This window comes from Vitis riparia, chromosome 8 (genome assembly GCF_004353265.1).
Source record: "Vitis riparia cultivar Riparia Gloire de Montpellier isolate 1030 chromosome 8, EGFV_Vit.rip_1.0, whole genome shotgun sequence".
NCBI lineage: Eukaryota > Viridiplantae > Streptophyta > Magnoliopsida > Vitales > Vitaceae > Vitis > Vitis riparia.
In genome coordinates, this window is record NC_048438.1 from 15,706,523 (window position 1) to 15,725,506 (window position 18,984).

Below are 18,984 nucleotides of genomic sequence, written 5' to 3' on the forward strand. Positions count from 1 at the left end.
TCTCAGTGACAAAAATCCAGCCTGCATAAAAATAAAGTCAGGATACAAAGGAACTAAATTAGGAATCGAAAGACTGAACTACTTATTAAACTATATTTTGGCACTTGAAATCATGTGAGTGTTTATTCTAGAAAACTGCAAAGTAGATGTGCAAGCAAGAACAACTGAGGAATGGATTGGTTGAGGCAAACCAGGGGAAAAGGAGTTCTAGATCTCACAGGAGGCTGATTCACTGGACCAAAACCCTTATCAGTAGTTGGGGAGAATGGACATCTTTGAGATGTTGACGCTTGGAGTGGTTGGCTGGAAGGAACTTTATCTATTAGCTTCTCAGAAGCTTAAGAGGTGTTGGCAACAGTCTTCTTTTTCCCTTGTCTGCAAGGGGCATGTTGTCATTCTCTGAATCCTCAAAATTCGGCAGAAATTCTCTCAGCCGACTCTTCTAGTTTTTCTTCGTATTGGTCTTTCTCTATTGGTGCTTGTCTCAACAACCCTTCAATTGGGGTTGTTCCCTGTCTTCCTTCTTTTGTTGGCTTTCTTCTTGCTCATGTGCCTTTGCCTCTAGATAACTTGGCAAATAGATCAATGAAAATTCAACTCCAGATTTAAAAGTTTTTGGCTTGCACAGAGAAATGTGATGCCTAATATAAGGCACAGGATTATCAAGAATTTCATGAAGATTCGCCACACTTAGCAGTCTATTGTAAGCTCTTTCTTCTATAGGAATCTTGAACAGTCAGACTAGCTTATCATAATTAATTCTCTCTACCTAATGCTCTTTCCTTTTTACAAGGATGATTGAAATGTCCAGTTACCACTGGCCTTTGCTCCCTTTATCAAGGAAGGCATCCCAACTTCCTTAGATCACAACCTGTCTAGGTACCACTCAATAACTATCTGAAATGCTTGACAGTCACTGGTGATACAGAAGTAGCCCACCAGAGATAATTTAAACTGATACAAGCATAATCTCCCTAACTCCAATAGAAAGCCATAAAACCTATTCAAAACTCTACTTCCTATAAGAATATGGTATTCATTTGGATGCCAGAATATTGGACGAACTCCTATAAAGTGCATGAATTCATGAACTAGAGCAGGAAAAGGTAGACATAAACTAGCTTGGAATTGCTCACAAGCAAAATACATCTCATTCAACTCAGAGGAACTGGTATCACAAGGCATATTCCAGAAGAGGAAATCTAATTCCCACATATCTTGGAACCCAGAACTTATGGCAAAAACTTAAAGCTTGAATCATCTTCATCCTTATAGAGATAAATGAGAATCTTCATGCTCTTGCAGGAGACTATGGTAAATCTTCAGTCTCCTCATTGACCTCTTCATCCAAGATGTGCCCAGACAAAGAATGAACCGAATGATGGTCCATGTGGCCCAAGCCTATCATGACCTTGAGCCAGTCAGGATGCTCGCCCAAATGAGAGTTTGGATTGTTACTGAACACCATACCAAATACCTATCAACCCTAAAAATTCATGTCAAGGTGATCCATGAGGAGGATGCATGGCACCATGCTAGGATGAAAACTTGTGCATTGTAGAAGTTAACAAAAAATCCATGAGCTAAAAGATTTGCTCAGAGACAAACACTTCAATAATATCACTCAAACCCATGAAAATTGCAAAAAACCTTGGAATAAAACCAGATTTTTGGCACAACCCCTTTAAATAGACTCTCATGCAATTAAAGCAATTGTGGCACATTATGTCTGATAACTGCCTACTTATTAAATTGGCCACCCTATGTAGGACATGTGGGAAGACACTAGGCACTTAATATTCTTCTTGCTAAAATGTGCTGCAAAACTTCTTTTGGTAAGTATAGGAGGGGGTGGATAGAGGGCCACAATTTTCAACACACCACCTGTTCCCTATGTTCGATTGATAACCCAATGGAGCATCTCCTTGATCGTGCTCTTTGATCTCAGCATCAGTTCATCTACTCTCTTAGTGCATGGTGTGGATTAGATAATGAGTTATAGCCCATGAGGTATAATGCCTGATCTGAGCTTAACCTTTCTTGTGCTCACTCATTCCAGATATCCACACAAGCCAACTCAGCACCACAAGATGAGGATGAGGATCAATAACAACAAAGATAAGGAAGCCATTATTAAATTCCAAATGAACTTGATCCATATCTTTGCACTTAGAAAATAGGAAACATTCCTTATAGAAAAGAAAACCCAATGTGAAGGAGGCAAGCTGATTGAAGGAGAGGAAAAACCTCTGATTCTCTAGACTCCAACAAGGCACAAACAAGCATCCTTGTTGACATTAAGCTGGCTAAGAGTGACAGTTCCTCCAACTTTGTTGGGGGTACTGGTCACAATGTTTTGAATTGGACCTTTAACAGGAACAAGGGACTGGAGAGGTCTTTGGGATTGTGTGCTCATCTGCAAAAGGAGATGATAGAGCATTTTTGCCCTTGATTATGTCTTTGAAGTGGGTCTCTCTCAATGGAAAATAAGGAAATAGACTTTTTGGCTTGCTCTCTTATGTTGTGTTGTTCCCTGGGGTTTGTCATTTTTCACTTTCCGTTATTACATTTTTTTTCCTTGTTTCTTCAGGAGGAAATATCTTTCCCCTATTCCTACATTCTCCTTCAAATAATATTTTCATTTTCCATAAAATAAGTAATTGAATAGTTGAAGGGCTCATGCCTGTATGTGGAGGAAATAAGCTATAAAAAATGGCCTATGAAGGAATGATATTTGAGTCTTCATCAAATGACCTTCAGACTTCCTATGATGACTGAATAAATAGAACCAACAGAATGAAATTCCTCTGAACCACAGATGAACACTAGTCTACTTATAAAATAGTAACCTAGTCTATGTCATGCTCATTTGGTGTATCCCAATAATCAAGTCTTATTGGGCAGGGTAATTCTTTAAGTATTAATCTTGGGTGTTCCTTCCTTTTTGTGGAACCATGTAGGTGTTAGATGCAAGCCCTGCACATGTCAAAGCTCTGTATCGTCGTGGAATGGCCTACATGTCTGCTGGAGATTTTGAGGAAGCTAGGAACGATTTCAAAATGGTAATTGTACTAATTCTTTATTCTTAATGGTTGAGAAGTTGGGGTGTTTGATATTCTGTCTAACATTAGTCTCGGATGTTGTTAGATGATGAGCATTGACAAGTCATGTGAACCTGATGCCACTGCAGCTCTAGTTAAACTAAAGCAAAAGGAGCAGGTGAGTTGAAATGCCAACAAATTTTCCATTTACAATTCTAATTGAGTGAAAATGCTTTATCATTTTTTGTGTCTCTTCCAACTGATGTGTAGGAAGTTGAGAGGAAGGCTCGATCACAATTTAAAGGGCTGTTTGATAAGAAGCCAGGGGATATTGCTGAGGCTGGAGTTGACGATAGAGGAGATAAAAGGTTGGGTGAAAATCAGAAGAATGAGGATAAGGAGGATTCTGATGGGGATAAGGAGTTTCAGGAAGCAGAAGATGCTCCACCTCCAATGGGTTTTCTCTCCCATTTGTGGCCTACTGGTAGAAGATTCTTCACTGCTCTTGGGTTAGATAGATGTTCCATATTGTGATTTAGTGTAAGACTTGTATCTCACCCACTCATGCGTCTAAATTTTTGAGATTGATTAGTTTCAGTTACACGACCTATTGGGGTTGAGGTGCTTAAATTTGAGTGGGGACAGAATAATTAAGGGGCCCAGCTGAGAAAAAACATTAGCAATGACATGCTGGAGATGGTCATCACCTTATTCCCTTGCTGCCTTGCTGATTCGTGTATTCAGCATAATAAGTTGCAAGGAACTACAAGTAGCGTCAATGTGTTTTTTACTAAAATATGTCTGGATCATGTATCAATGTGCTGAGCCCTTCATCTGGAACTCAAATATTGCATCTCACTCATCTGTGAAGGGGACCAAATTCAAAATGTAAACCCATGCATTGTGTGGTACTCTCTGTTTGGGGTCAATGGAATAATATGACATCCACAAATGGATGGTCCGAACATATCCAGCAATCTCTGATTGATATTGCTCTGCTCTTCCTTCCTCACTCAACAATGTGATCCTTCGACAAAGAATCAGCATAGTACTGAAAAGCAGGTTGGAACATTTTCTTCATGCGCTAAAAAAAATAAAATCATGGTGCTGGGAAGGCTGTCGACCCAACTGAGATGTTATTTTTGGTGGTATTTAGTTGTAAACTGGCCATTATAGGCTAAGCAAGTACACCTACAAATACAAACTCCCACCCCATTTCCGGTAGCCGGCCAATCATTTGGAGGTCATCTGCTGTTGGGGTTCATCTCTCTTGAGATTCGTCTTTCTGTGATTTGAAGCTGTTGCCTATGAAAATCAAGCAAATGGCAGAGAATGGCGTACTAATTTCCATGCCAATGACAGCTGTTGGGGGTTCTGTGTTTTTGTTTAAAGGCTAAGGTAAATTTTTTTCATATATTTAAAACTATGATTAAACACAGTGCTGCATCCGTATTTGACCAAAAATAAAATGACTCCTCCAATTTTATTTTTTAAACAAGATAAATTGCTTGGAAAATATAGGCTACAATGAGTGGGACGATAGGTTAAGTATTAAAAAACATTAAACTGCACGCATATTTCCTGTGTAAGTGGGTCTTTCTCTTGGCGCTCTATTTATCAATTTCGTAATTTTGTAGATTCCCTTCGTCTTGCCACTAAAGCAATCAACCAAAGTGGGATCGGGTGTAGAGTCACAGCTATGGTGAGGCAATTGTGGAATAATAATTAAAGGCTACTCATCCGAGTTTAGACTTTCGAGTTATGTGAGTACCATTGTCCGAATTGAACTTCCAACGGCAAACCACCCACTACTCCATTTGTAATTGAGAGAACCGAGATTCTAGCCTTGTTATAACTATAGTCGATATAGGAATCCCACGTTGAAGAACCAATACTAAAATTTAAGGCGGTAGTTATGTTTCCTTGATTATAGAAAGGAAAAAGGAAAAGATACGGCTTTTTTCAAAGGTAATTTTTTACTCTTACGAATTTCATTATATATCCCAAAAAGTATCTATTACTTTTAGCTCTAAAAAAATAAAAATTGTGCATGAGCGGTTATATCTTATGGAGCATGGGGGCGCAATCGCTTAACAGGCGCCCTTATTTCAAGGCATACAAAATCATGGGACTCTGGAACTGTGCTCGGACCATAAATCCAACTACCGCACGTTGGTCAAGTTAACAGTTATTTGATTATTTCTTTGAATCCGACTTTGCGTCCTGATTGCCTTTCACAAAAATGGATTGGAAAAATAATATTTCATCATTTTATATTCGTTTTTACGTGCCATTTAAGGTTAATAAGGGTCTGGTAACAGTTTTTAACAACAGTTTTCTATTTTTTTCTTAAAAAAAAAACTGAAAAATATATTTTAAAAAACTATTCATAAAAATTATTTTTCAGAATTGTGTTAAAAAACAGTTAACAAACACATCTAATCAACTTTGCACAAAACCACACCCTATGCATGGAGTAAGTTGGAGAATTCGATAAGAGAGAATTTTCACATCATCTAAGAATTTTCTATTCTGTACATCTGTTTGTTTTAAAGAGGCCTGCGTATCTGTTTGTATATTGTACAACAGAAATGTGAAATTTTGTTAGACTTATCGAATTACTTTGTGTCTGCCATCATTATCCACTCCTGTTGATCATCTTGTTTAGATTTACTATGCCAAGTGATTATCTAACAATGACACCAACTAGGGTGTAACGTTTAAGAGGCATCCCATTTAGGACTTAGAAGGCATCCACAGTGCATAAGTGCATACAATACCCATACATGTCCAAACATACAGAGTGTAGAGGCGAGATCTGAACAATAAATAACACATGAAAGGAGTTGTTGATGAGTGGCTTGAAAAAACATCATACTTTAAGAGGGAGGGCCTCGGGAGGAGGTGCCGCAGAGAGTGCACGATATTTGTTGAGAAAGAAGCCAACGGCATGGCCAGCGATGGCAACTAGGAGTACTCCCACGTTGAAGGACATAACTGCCAGCATCACCAAGTAACCCAGACCCATGCGAACTGCGTGGACAACGGTCTGAGTTAAGGCTGTCACCGCTGGGATCGTGCCCTGTTTGCGGGTGGGAGGGATGGACAAGACCTCAACGGCGACAGCCAGAAGGAATACGAATAAGAGAGCCAATATATACATGAAAGGGTTGTGGTTGGGCCATCCAGAGAAAAGGATGATCGCGTCTTTGCTCCAGTAGAAGCTGTTTTGCATCATCATCATCATATTATCATCAGAGGGAGGCATATCCATGCCACCATGCTGAGACATTTCTGAGTATGGGTGTGAGAGAAGGTAATGCTTTCCTACCGGGCATTTTATTTAAACAGAGGAGCTACAACCAAAGGCGAAACGTGGACGCAGGGGAGTGATGACAAGGACGGAAAAGCATAAATGACAGTTTTCTAGCTTTGATTCTTCAGTAGGGAGTTTTTTGTTTGTTTGTTTTATTTCGTGGACTTATTCGTTATATCATTTTCCCTTTCTTTCTTTATTTTTCTTGGATTTTCGGGAAAAAAAATTAAAAATAAATAAATAAACCAACATCAAGTCATCAACAACAACGTTAAAATAAATAACTTGGGCATCAACAGCAACTTTTATTGTGAAAACAGAAGTTGGATGGAAACCAATATATTATTAAATTAAATCCAAAAACCCAACTTTTTGGATGCCACCTAGTAATTTAAGGGCATTTAGTGGTTCCATTGCAAGTTGATTCAAGTCATTAAATTTAGTTCCATTGATCGGTCTACAATTTCAATCAAAAAGGTTCTCAATGTCAACATGCTGGATACTGGACTAGTGTACGTATGGACAATCAGAGCCCCAACCAGTGAAGTACTAAAAACAGAAGTTGTTTGTTCCATTTATTAGGCCACAACATTGTTATGATATTGGAGCAATACATGTTCCAATTGTGATCTCCTTCACAATTATGTTAAGCCAGTATTAGTTGATACCGGTACGTATCTGTCAAGTCTATCTTAGTTCAGCATTAGTTGATCCGATACCCGAGTTGGTGTCATGTGGTCCAATAATAACTCGGTTTCAACTCAAATATGTATCACTTGACCAACTTATGATACAACTCCAAGGTATAACACAAAAATTTTAAATTGAACCATTTTCAAAATAATTATTCTCACCAATCACCTTTTATCATTTTTATTTTATGTTGTTCAAGATATATCATTATTAAAACTTGGTATTTGATGTAAAAATGAATATGACAGTGTTTAATTATTATTTTTTTTAATTCTCATAACCTAATTGGAATGCATGTATTTATAATTATTTAGATAAATTTAAATGTGATAGATGTTAATTTATTAATTTATTGAGCCTACCTAATTGTAATTATATTTTTTTTTAGTTTTGATTAGTTTTTTAGAGTTTTTAAAAAAATTTAACTAATATATTGTGTGTATTACCCAATAAAAATATGAGATATCGAGATCAATGTGCCTTGAGATTTATCAAATCAAGAACCGAAGTTGTAACTTTGAACCATGTATACAATAAAATTAATGTTATGTTGATTCCCACATTATGGGTGATATGTAGGGTTGAACCGCGGTTGAAATCGGTACGGTGATTGGTATTAGATCAATACCCAAGTCCAATATTTCCTTGACTCGTGAATAAACTTGCTAAATCACATAGAAACTTTGAGATAATCCCAAGATTATGTCCAAGCTAAGCTCTTTGGGTGACAGGTGATGGAAAAAATTGTAATATTAGAGCAAAAATGGTACGTGGGAGAAAAGATCGAAACCCATGAAAGTGAATAAATATGGAGAGTTTAGGGTCTTGAGACCCTTTGCAAATTCATCCCTGTATTTGCATCTTCATCATTTTGCATCTTCATAGGGCTATTTTGTGAGCATTCGAAAATGAGTATTGTGCAGAGAAACATAGAGCTCAAAGCTACCATTTTAAAGGGGAAATGAGAACCATACAAAACAGGGAAATGGGTATTTGTTGGGTGAATGGGTTATGGGTGGTATTTGTTTTTTAAGTAGTTAATGAATATACGGTGAATATTTGTATTTAAATGGATAATGCAAATTTGATGGGAATTTGGATTATAGTAAACTAATTATGAACATTTAGGTTTACATAAATAAAATAGAAAATGAATATGAATATAAAATTTAAATTAATGAATAGATGGACGCATAGAAAAAATATATTATATTCAAATATGCTTGTTCAAATAAAAATTCTCTATTTTTATAATTATTTTATTTATAACATATTTGATAAGAAAAATAATGTTTATTTTTTTGAAAGATGATTCTTAGATGTATTTTTTTAATGATTGAAAATATTTTTAAAAGATTCAAAAGATTTAATTTAAAATATATATATATAAACAATAAATTCACTTTTTATTATTTTCATCTTCAATAATGCATATTTAATATTAAGTGATAAATTATTCTTTTATATTTTTAATATTGTTAAAGTTACATTAAGAAAAGAAGCTCCATGGTCTTTAACTTACAAATTCCAAAGAAGATCACAAATTTACTCCAGAGGTAGGAATCTAATATAGAGTCTTGAGTACACAATTTTTATAAAGATTTCCACGCTCACATTCCATTATTACATTAACTACAACACCCAATTAGGTAATTAGATAGGTGACAAGCCCACGGTGGCCTTTGTTTTCCCCTCTGACTCTTGAATTAGTAGATGCCCTGAAAATTTCATGTACTCCATGAAAAGGCGAATACCCAACTTACTCCTTGGCCTCTAATGTCACATTGCAATATTAATCCTCAAACATGTTTACTAATTGTGGCTATTAGTAATGGATGGACTCACACTCACGCTGTGCTAACATCTTGATGAATTACCCTATGGGGACAGTTCTCTCTCTCTTTTTCCTTCTTCTTTTTGGGTGGACGGTAAAAAAGAGTGGATGGGTATCAGTTCAGGTTCATAAATAGAATTGGAGATGAGTCAGATTTCTTGGTGATGGCTTTGTTTTAATATTCCTGATCAAGCCAAACCACATAAACAACATAAGTACTGGATGGGGGCTATCATTCTCCTTGAATTATACACCATTGGGTATTTTGCTGGCACCAGTTGTCACATTTCAAACATAATTACTGAGATCAATGCTGGCACCCACATTTGATTGCAGGGCAAGACATTCCCACAGGCTCCATACATATTCAAGAGGAAAGAAATAACCAAATATTTTCTGAAGTTAAGTATCCGAAAACACAAGTGATCTCATCTTTACCTCAGCCTGAAAATTTTTTCAAAGGTCTTTTATCTTTATAAATCAAGTATTTGTATACAACAAAATTAACAAACCCAAAAGCAATTTTAAAAACCAATCCAAAATAATATGGCATTCCTCACCTCTCCTCCGAATGTAACTCCACTGGCTACAGTGGAAGAACTCTACGCACTTGAACAGTTTGATTTTGAAGTAAAGAACAAATACGTTTGGTTTATCAAAATATTCAGCAGAAGTCAAGAACAAATGATAGGCATCAGTTACATTCCTCACTCAACCATGAAAGTACATGACGAAACAGTAACCCTTGTATCAGCTCTGTGATGGCAATAGGGACCTCTCCTATCAGGCCACCACTCATACTTTGATATAACACATAAACAAACCAAACACGAGACAAGGACCCACATGAATAAACTATAAAGAACTTGGTGCCCCCGTCAGACTTTGTTATTAACCGCGGTGGGATGTTGATTGTAGATAAATACCGTTGCGGTGGGATGCCAATAGAGGATAAATGCCATTACGGCTAAGTAGCCGATGACATGTCCAGCGATAACTGCGAGGAAGACCCCAACATTGAAGGTGACGACGGAGAGGATGACTAAGTAGGTTAGGTACATACGCAGGCAATACGTAGTAGTGTGGCTAAGCAGACGCTTAGGTGCGAGTTTTGGTTCGAACACCGAACTTAGTGCATAAAAGTCGGCCAAGAGGGCTAGCATAAAAGCCACAAACAGAGCCAAGTAGAAATGGGAGAGGATGTGGTAAGGCCATCCAGGGAAGAGTATCATAACATTTGTCCTCCCAAACCAGAAGGTTGAGTGTGCCGCCGTCGGATGGGAAGGCATCTTTCCGGCGGTTTCCTTAGAGTCGATTGCCCATGTGAAATTATGAGCAGAAGGTTAAGCCATCTCCTTGAAGGAAAATCCTTGACAATATTGAGTCATAGAGCAATGGTGGAGGGTGATCAGGTTTATATAGGGGTTAGCTGATCATGAAAATCCAAATGAGAAGCGTAGTGTTGGACATAGTGCGGAATGACTGGGGTTTGATCAGTGAATGATGAGACGGTGCTGTCAGTGCTGGGTAGTGGACATGTATGGATGAATTCCGTTGACTGAATTAATTAAATTACTAAGCCGCCTCATTTAGAATTCAGGAGAAATAGGCTATTTAGATATTTGTATTATTTGTAAGGGCCAAAATTTTCAATAATTACTGGATGCGTTCAAATTTGGCTGAATAATCAACGAATAAAAATATTGGATTTTATGAATTAGAAGGAGAAAATTTATTTATGATCATTTCCTGTTTTTTCCTTTCGTGGAAGTTTGGTGAAGTAGGAAATTGAGTTCTTATCCCGTGAAAGGAAGAAAGTTTCCCCACTTTTTGTCCAAAATTTTGAGGAGATATTAGGTGTAGCCGTGTAGGCCGCAAGGGATATATCTCTCTTTCAAATCATTTCTAATTTGTTGGCACGGTATGACACTCAACACAGATCAAATCACAAGTATATAAACTTTCTTTTCTTCTTTAGTCTCTTTCCCCGTTGTAATTTCTCTTTTTAAGATGTATGTTTTCAAGATATTATTTTATACATTTTAAAATTTCAAGATAATCTTTTAAATAATTTTTTTTGTTAACATTTTATTGCAAATTAGAAAAATCGATTTTACCAAAAATATAGATTCTAAACATATTTTTACAAGATGACAAACTATTTTAAGTAATTTTGATTTTCAAATTGATTATATCAAATAAAAAAATAACTCAATTCCTGATTTTCTTACTTGTAAATTTTGCATATATATATATATAATTAGATATAAATATATTATATGAGATAGAATTGTTTAAAATATGTTTTCAAATACTTTAATAAGTATACTATTATTTCTTTTGATATTTTTTTTTTTAAGTTTTACCCTTTGTTTTTATGTGTTTTGATTAATTCATGTTCCATCAATATTTTTTGTCAATTTTTTTTTTTTTTTGATATTTCTTGATATATCAAAATATATTTGTAAAATTCATAAACCAATATTTATGTGAAAACTAATATTTTTATCCTTAAACTCTCATTTAATGTTAATGGTAATAGTAAAAACGATGTTATTGTTTTTCAACGTATTCTTTTATTTTATATATGATGAAATGGATTTCAGAAAAGTATAAATGGATTAAGAGTAATTTTAAGAATTTTTTTTTTTTAAAGAAAAAACACACACACACACACACCATAGTTTGGTTTGATTTGAGTTCATGTATTGACTTGTTGCTCCTCTCCTCTCCAATTATTTATATAATTGAATTAAATTAAAATTTTATTTTCCTTTTTTAATATATATAAAATAAAATAAAATATTTATTTATTTGTAAATATAATAATAAATATTTTTTAAAAAAAAACTTGTTAAATACTAAACAATTATAAATCACAAGAAAGGGAAGTTTTAGAAAATTATTTTTGTTTGGTTTTTAATAGTTTTGAGATAAGGAAATTGAAAACCAAATTAATAAACTTAGTTTTCAAAATTCCTAGACGGAGACTTTTTATAGTTGTTAAAAATTGAATCGATTTGATCAATTTTAATAGGGTTAGATCAATTGTATTGGTTTTTCAACTTTTCCTTAATAGTGAAACTATGGAAGAAAACTTAACCATAGAGAATGAATATAGATGTATGAAATTTACCTTTGTTTTATAGCTATAAAGCCTTCTTGGATATGCATCTACCTATGAAGTGATTTGTCAGACAATCTTTGATGGTGGCAATGGGTAGCTTCCATTGCCCCAAAAATTCAGAGGTAAGAGTAAAGAGAAGATGCAAACATTGGAGGTTGGATGTGAGCTATATTTGGAATGAGATTATATCACTTCTTGCCCAAAAAAATTGCCAAACATTAACAGTAGAAGGATAAAGACGAATGCCATAAAAGTTGAGAAAGGTTTTGCCATTAGTAAGATGATGGACAGCTAGCAAATTGAAAAACTACATGTGAGCCACTCAAATACTTGAGGGCTTCCACAATAACTTTTTTTCATGCGCCAAAGTGCCACATGTGGTTGGCCATATGTAAATAGACCATTTCTAGATAAGTTTCCTTATGCATTGTGGTCGGTCCCATTTGTATTCAAATATAATATTTCTCTAGCTTTAATTAAACTTATAACACTAAATCACACTTGTAATTAGAAAATTGAAACATCAAATCAAACAAACTTTTGTTAAAAAAGTAACAAGTAACTCAAGCTTCTAGTAACATTAATGCTAAAATGAAAATTTTGAAGGAAATATTAGCAATAGAGTCCTTTCTTTTTTGGTCATTTGAAAATAAACAAGATTAAATAAAGACAAGAAAATTGATTGGATATCAAGATGTACCTAATTTTTAAGGAAGGATGAAAGAATCAAAGAAATCAAATGGAATTTATAGTTTAAAGAAAAAGGTTTAGGATTCTCAATTCCAAACCATTACCTAGCAAACCTTATCCACGTGATTTTGAAAGTCTGAGGAGGATAAACTAGGAAGGAAATTTTATATTACCATTTTGGTAGCTACTACCTTCCTAGGATAGGCTAGGAAGGATATTTACAAATGGGGAACCTTTTGAAATCCTTAGGTTCATGATAATTCATAATATTTTTAAAACAATCTAGATTTTCCAAGTCATCAATTGGTCTATCGAACTGGTTGAATCACTAATCAGATTAGTCCAATCATCCATTAGATCAATGCTTTGATCACTATTAGTGTGGAGGATTTTTATTTTATTTTATTTGTAATTGTAACAAAAGTGTGCGGTTGACACTTGGAGAGAGATTTATTTTTCCTTTTAATGAAGGCATGAAGGTTTTTTTTCCTTACCAAAAAAAAAAAAAAAAAAAAGGATGTGATAGTGAGTGCTTGAACTAGAGGAAGCACCAAAAGGGTTACCTAATTTACCATCAAGCAATGTTACATTCAGTAAATTTTTTAGACATGTATTTGAAAATTTATTTCTCTTTTTTATTTAAAAATTATAACAAATGTAAAATGTTCAAATTTTGACTCTCTTTAGTTTTATAAAAAAAAAAACACAATATTTTTTAGCATAATAGCCTCCATTGATCAAATCAAGAAAAAGCTACTATGGTCAATATTAAGTCAATTTATTGTCAAGAAAAAGACATAAATATGTTGTGATAGTTTTATTGTTTATATAGACCTTTCCTCAAGAAAAAGATATAAACGTGTTATGATAGTTTTAATTATGTAAAATGATTTCTTTTTACTTATTGAAATTAGATTCTAATCAAAATATTAAAGAATTATGAATAAAAAATATTAATTAACTACAATTATGAACTTAAACAAAACGTGTAAAGGTAAAAATAAAAAAAAAATCGTATGTTGGATAAAAGAATAAAGATACTAGATCTCATATCTCAACTTTAGATTAAGATCTATTTGAAACTAATTTAATCTAGTGATAGATCTCAATCTGTCAAGTACATTTTATTTTCAAATTCAAATCTCGAGATTTTATTACATTATCCTAATTCTTCGTTTCTCCGTTTTTTGTCCAAATTTTTTAGGAGATATGAGGTGTAGCCGTGTAGGCGGCAAGAGATATATTTCTCTTTCGATTCATTTCTAATTTGTTGGCGCCATATGACACTCAACGTAGATCAAATCACAAATATATATAGACATAATTTTCTTTTCTTTTTTCGTCTCTTTTCCGTCATTGTAAGTTATCTTTTAAGATGTATGTTTTCAAGATATTGTTTTATGCATTTTAAAATTTCAACATAATCTTTTAAATAATTTTTTTTTTTGTTAACAATTGATTGCAAATTAGCAAAATCGATTTTGTAAAAGGATGTTAAAAATATAGCTTTTAAACATATTTTTACAAAATGACAAACTATTTTAAGTAATTTTAATTTTCAAATTGAGTATATCAAATAAAAAAATAACTAAATTCCTAATTTTCTTACTCACGGATTTTGCACATATACATATAGTTAGATATAAACATATTATATCTAATTAGATAGAATTGTTTAAAATATGTTTTCAAATACTTTAATAAGCATATTATTATTTCTTTTGATATATATATATATATATATATATATTTAAATTTTACCCTTTGTTTTTATGAGTTTTGATTAATTTATGTTTCATCAATATTTTTGGTCAATTTTTTTTTCCTGATATTTCTTGATATATCAAAATATATCTATAAAATTCATTTACCAATATTTATGTGAATACTAATATTTTTATCCTTAAACTCTGATGTAATGTTAACGGTAATAATAAAAATGATGTTCTTGTTTTTCCACGTATCCTTTTGTTTTATACATGATGAAATGGATTTCAGAAAAATATAAATGAACTAAGAGTAGGTTTAAGAATTTTCTTTTTTATTTTAAGAAAGAAAGAAAAAAAAAAAAAAAAAACACCATAGTTTGGTTTGATTTGAGTTTATGCATTGACTTATTGCTCTTCCTCCTCTCCAATTATTTATATAATTGAATTGAACTAAATTTAAATTTTATTTTCCGTTTTTAATACATATAAAATAAAAAATAATATTTATTTATTTGTAATATAGTTAATTTTTTTAAAAAATTAAAAGATTTGAAAAATGTTATTACACTAGAAACTAACAATGAATCTTGTATAAAAGAGAATTGAGATAATAATAATTAAAAAATAGAGAAAAATTTTCTTACTCCAATGATATTTCTTTTCATTCCAAGAGTCTTTTATAGGCTTACAAAAGTCCAGCATTAGTTTAATCATAATAATGGTAAGTATGAAGACAAACTTACTTTTACATTATTATTTAAACCTTAATGACTATAAGATTAAGATTAAAATATAGTTCTTAGATAATAGTTATTTGTGACGTATATTCAATAGAACAAGTTGAGGCAAAGTTGTAGTTTATATGTTTTCTAAATCAAATCCTTTATTTTTAGGTCTTCTAACTATTTTAGTTTATGATTTTTGTAGTAATGATTTGAGCAAAGACCCTAATAAAAATGGGGAAAAAAAATTGTAACCACTATGGCTCCACATTGATAAAGGTAGGATGGTAAAAATGTGCATGTAATTTGGTTGATTTTTGGTGAAAAAATTAGTTGAACCGACATGATCAATTTATAATTGAATCAAAATTGAATTAAATTTTTAGTAATGAAAAACTAAATCAAAACAAATTTGTTTAAGGTTAGTTTAGTTCAGTTTAAATGATCGGTTGAGTGAAAAAGTTAAGTTAAACATTAAGTTCAATTTATTTTTAAAAGTAATTACAACTAATTTAAGTTTGAGGTTCAAAACATATAAAGAAAATTTTCTTACTCGGATGATCTTTCTTTTCATTCCAAGAGTCTTTTATAGGCTTACAAAAGTCTAACATTAATACCTCCATTTAATCATAATAATGGTAAGTATGAAGACAAACTTACTTTTACATTATTTAAATACCTCAATGACTATAAGATTAAGATTAAAATAAAGTGCTTAGATAATAGTTATTTGTGATGTATATTCAATAGAACAAGTTGGGGCAAAGTTGTAGTTTATATGCTTTCTAAATCAAATCCTTTGTTTTTAGGTCTTCTAACTTTTTCAGTTAATGATTTTTGTAGTAATGATTTGAGCAAAGACCCCAATAAAAATGGGGAAAAAATTGTAACCACTATGGCTCCACATTGATAAAGGTAGGATGGTAAAAATGTGCATGTAATTTGGTTGATTTTTGGTGAAAAAATTAGTTGAAGCGACATGATCAATTTATAATTGAATCAAAATTGAATTGAATTAAATTTTTAGTAATGAAAAACTAAATCAAAACAAATTTGTTTAAGGTTAGTTTAGTTCAGTTTAAATGATTGATTGAGTGTAAAAGTTAAGTTAAACATTAAGTTCAAATTATTTTTAAAAGTAATTAAAACTAATTTAAGTTTGAGGTTCAAAATATATAGAGAAAATTTTTCTTACTCAAATGATCTTTCTTTTCATTCCAAGAGTCTTTTATAGGCTTACAAAAGTCTAGCATTAATACCTCCATTTAATCATAATAATGGTAAGTATGAAGACAGACTTACTTTTACAAAAGTCTAGCATTAATACCTCCATTTAATCAAAATATATAGTATGAAGACAGACTATAAGATTAAATTAAAATATAGTGCTTAGATAATAGTTATTTGTGATGTATATTCAATAGAACAAGTTGAGGCAAAGTTGTAGTTTATATGCTTTCTAAATCAAATCCTTTAGTTTTAGGTCATCTAACTTTTTTAGTTAATGATTTTTGTAGTAATGATTTGAGCAAAGACCCCAATAAAAATGGGGAAAAAATTGTAACCACTATGGCTCCACATTGATAAAGGTAGGATGGTAAAAATGTACATGTAATTTCGTTGATTTTTGGTGAAAAAAATAGTTGAACTGACATGATCAATTTATAATTGAATCAAAATTGAATTGAATTAAATTTTTAGTAATGAAAAATTAAATCAAAACAAATTTGTTTAAGGTTAGTTTAGTTCAGTTTAAATGATCGATTGAGTGTAAAAGTCAAGTTAAACATTAAGTTCAAATTATTTTTAAAAGTAATTAAAACTAATTTAAGTTTGAGATTCAAAATATATAGAGAAAATTTTCTTACTCGGATGGTCTTTCTTTTCATTCCAAGAGTCTTTTATAGGCTTACAAAAGTCCAATATTAATACCTCCATTTAATCACAATAATGGTAAGTATGATGACAAACTTACTTTTACATTATTTAAATACCTCAATGACTATAAGATTAAGATTAAAATATAGTGCTTAGATAATAATTATTTGTGATGTATATTCAATAGAACAAGTTGGGGCAAAGTTGTAGTTTATATGCTTTCTAAATCAAATCCTTTATTTTTAGGTCTTCTAACTTTTTTAGTTAATGATTTTTGTAGTAATGATTTGAGCAAAGACCCAATAAAAAATGGGGAAAAAAAATTGTAACCACTATGGCTCTACATTGATAAAGGTAGGATGGTAAAAATGTGCATGTAATTTGGTTGATTTTTGGTGAAAAAATTAGTTGAACCAATATGATCAATTTATAATTGAATCAAAATTTAATTGAATTAAATTTTTAGTAATGAAAAATTAAATCAAAACAAATTTGTTTAGGGTTAGTTTAGTTCAGTTTAAATGATCGATTGAGTGTAAAAGTTAAGTTAAACATTAAGTTCAAATTATTTTTAAAAGTAATTAAAACTAATTTAAGTTTGAGGTTCAATATATATATATAATATTTAATCCAAAATATAGTGAATATATTTAGAAATTAATTTGACCATAATATAATAACAATGAACTCCTTTAATATCTATGAAATAAATGTAATAATAAATATTTTAAAAAAAAAACTTGTTAAATACTAAACAATTATAAATCACAAGAAATGGAAGTTTTAGAAAATTATTTTTGTTTGGTTTTTACTAGTTTTGAGATAAGGAAATTGAAAACCAAATTAATAAAGTTTGTTTTCAAAATTCCTAGATTGAGACCTTTTATAGTTGTTAAAAATTGCATCGATTTGATCAATTTTAATAGGAGATCCGTTGTATTAGTTTTTCAATTTTTCCTTAGTAGTGGAACTATGGAAGAAAACTTAACCATAGTGAATGAATATAGATGTACGAAATTTACCTTTGTTTCATAGCTATAAAGCCTTCTTGGATTTGCATCGACCTATGAATTGACTTGTCAAACAATCTTTGATGGTAGCAATGGGTAGCTTCCATTGCCCCAAAAATTCAGAGGTAGAGTAAAGAGAAGATGCAAGCATTGGAGGTTGGATGTGAGCTATATTTGGAATGAGGTTATATCATTTCTTGTCCAAAAAAAATGCCAAACATTAACAATAGAAGGATAAAGACGTATGCCATAAAAGTTGAGAAAGGTTTTTCCATTAGTAAGATGATGGACAACTAGCAAATTGAAGAACTACATGTGAGCCACTCGAATACTTGAGGGGATCGGCAATAACTTTTTTTCATGTGCCAAAGTGCCACATGTGGTTGGCCCATATGTGAGTAGACCATTTCTTGATAAGTTTCCTTATGCATTGTCATCGATCCCACATGACGTAGTACATAAGGTAGATTAAGATCAACCTAAGGGCTATTAAGGTAGTACCTAAGGTACAATACCGGTTGAGGACGGGTTAACCGATTCGTTGGGACCCAATATTTTAAGAGTCTCTTGTATTTCATTTTCTGCACCATTTTTTCTGATTCTTCAAGGATTTCGTCGATTTAATGGTTTAGGAGAGATGATTAATGCTATTTCTGTTTAATAGAGCTATCTTGGACACAGATTTGCGAATTTAGGACACATTTGGAGGTTAGGGTTTCGGTTTTTGGGTACCTTCTCTCCCCACCCGAGCTTCATTTCGTTTTTTCTAAATTCTCTTGGACTCCCATGGCTCCTAGACAAGCCAAAAGACATATTTTAACATTGTCTTGGAGTTTTGGATTTGGGTTTCTGAACTGAAATGAGAGATTTTGGGTTTTCGGGAGTAAAGAAATATGAGAGAAAGCTTCCAAACGAGAGAAGGTGATATGGAGGTTGGGATGCTGCTAAGTAGGAATGGCAACGG

The 18,984-nt window shown here is 32.3% G+C and overlaps 3 protein-coding genes across 4 annotated transcripts in view; 1 reads left to right on the forward strand and 2 right to left on the reverse strand.

The window, feature by feature from the left end:
• LOC117920319 (peptidyl-prolyl cis-trans isomerase PASTICCINO1) overlaps positions 1-4,008 on the forward strand; it is a 35,721-nt gene extending 31,713 nt beyond the window's left edge. For both annotated transcript variants that reach the window (XM_034837769.1, XM_034837768.1), the window contains 3 exons: positions 2,961-3,062; positions 3,148-3,219; positions 3,312-4,008. In XM_034837769.1, coding sequence (XP_034693660.1) covers positions 2,961-3,062; positions 3,148-3,219; positions 3,312-3,575 — 438 coding nt within the window. In that variant the 3' untranslated portion in view covers positions 3,576-4,008. The remainder of the gene's footprint in view (positions 1-2,960; positions 3,063-3,147; positions 3,220-3,311) is intronic.
• Positions 4,009-5,633: 1,625 nt separating this feature from the next.
• Positions 5,634-6,333, reverse strand: LOC117921138 (copper transporter 2-like). Its single transcript, XM_034838938.1, has one exon. The coding sequence runs from the start codon at positions 6,331-6,333 to the stop codon at positions 5,914-5,916; it is 420 nt and encodes a 139-aa protein (XP_034694829.1). The 3' UTR covers positions 5,634-5,913.
• A 3,258-nt stretch (positions 6,334-9,591) lies between these two features.
• Positions 9,592-10,173, reverse strand: LOC117920656 (copper transporter 6-like). The gene is made up of 2 exons (XM_034838253.1): positions 9,811-10,173; positions 9,592-9,684 (listed from the first exon to the last, which is right to left on the reverse strand). Exons 1-2 carry the CDS (start codon positions 10,171-10,173, stop codon positions 9,592-9,594), a joined length of 456 nt encoding a protein of 151 aa, XP_034694144.1.
• Between the last annotated feature and the right edge of the window lie 8,811 nt (positions 10,174-18,984).

Coding starts and splice junctions, on each gene's coding strand:
- LOC117921138 (XM_034838938.1), bottom strand. CDS start 6,333: ATGTCTCAGCATGGTGGCATGGATATGCCTCCCTCTGATGATAATATG.
- LOC117920656 (XM_034838253.1), bottom strand. CDS start 10,173: ATGCCTTCCCATCCGACGGCGGCACACTCAACCTTCTGGTTTGGGAGG. Junction 9,685..9,810: donor ATTGGCATCCCACCGCAACG/GTATTTATCTAC, acceptor GTTATATCAAAG/TATGAGTGGTGGCCTGATAG.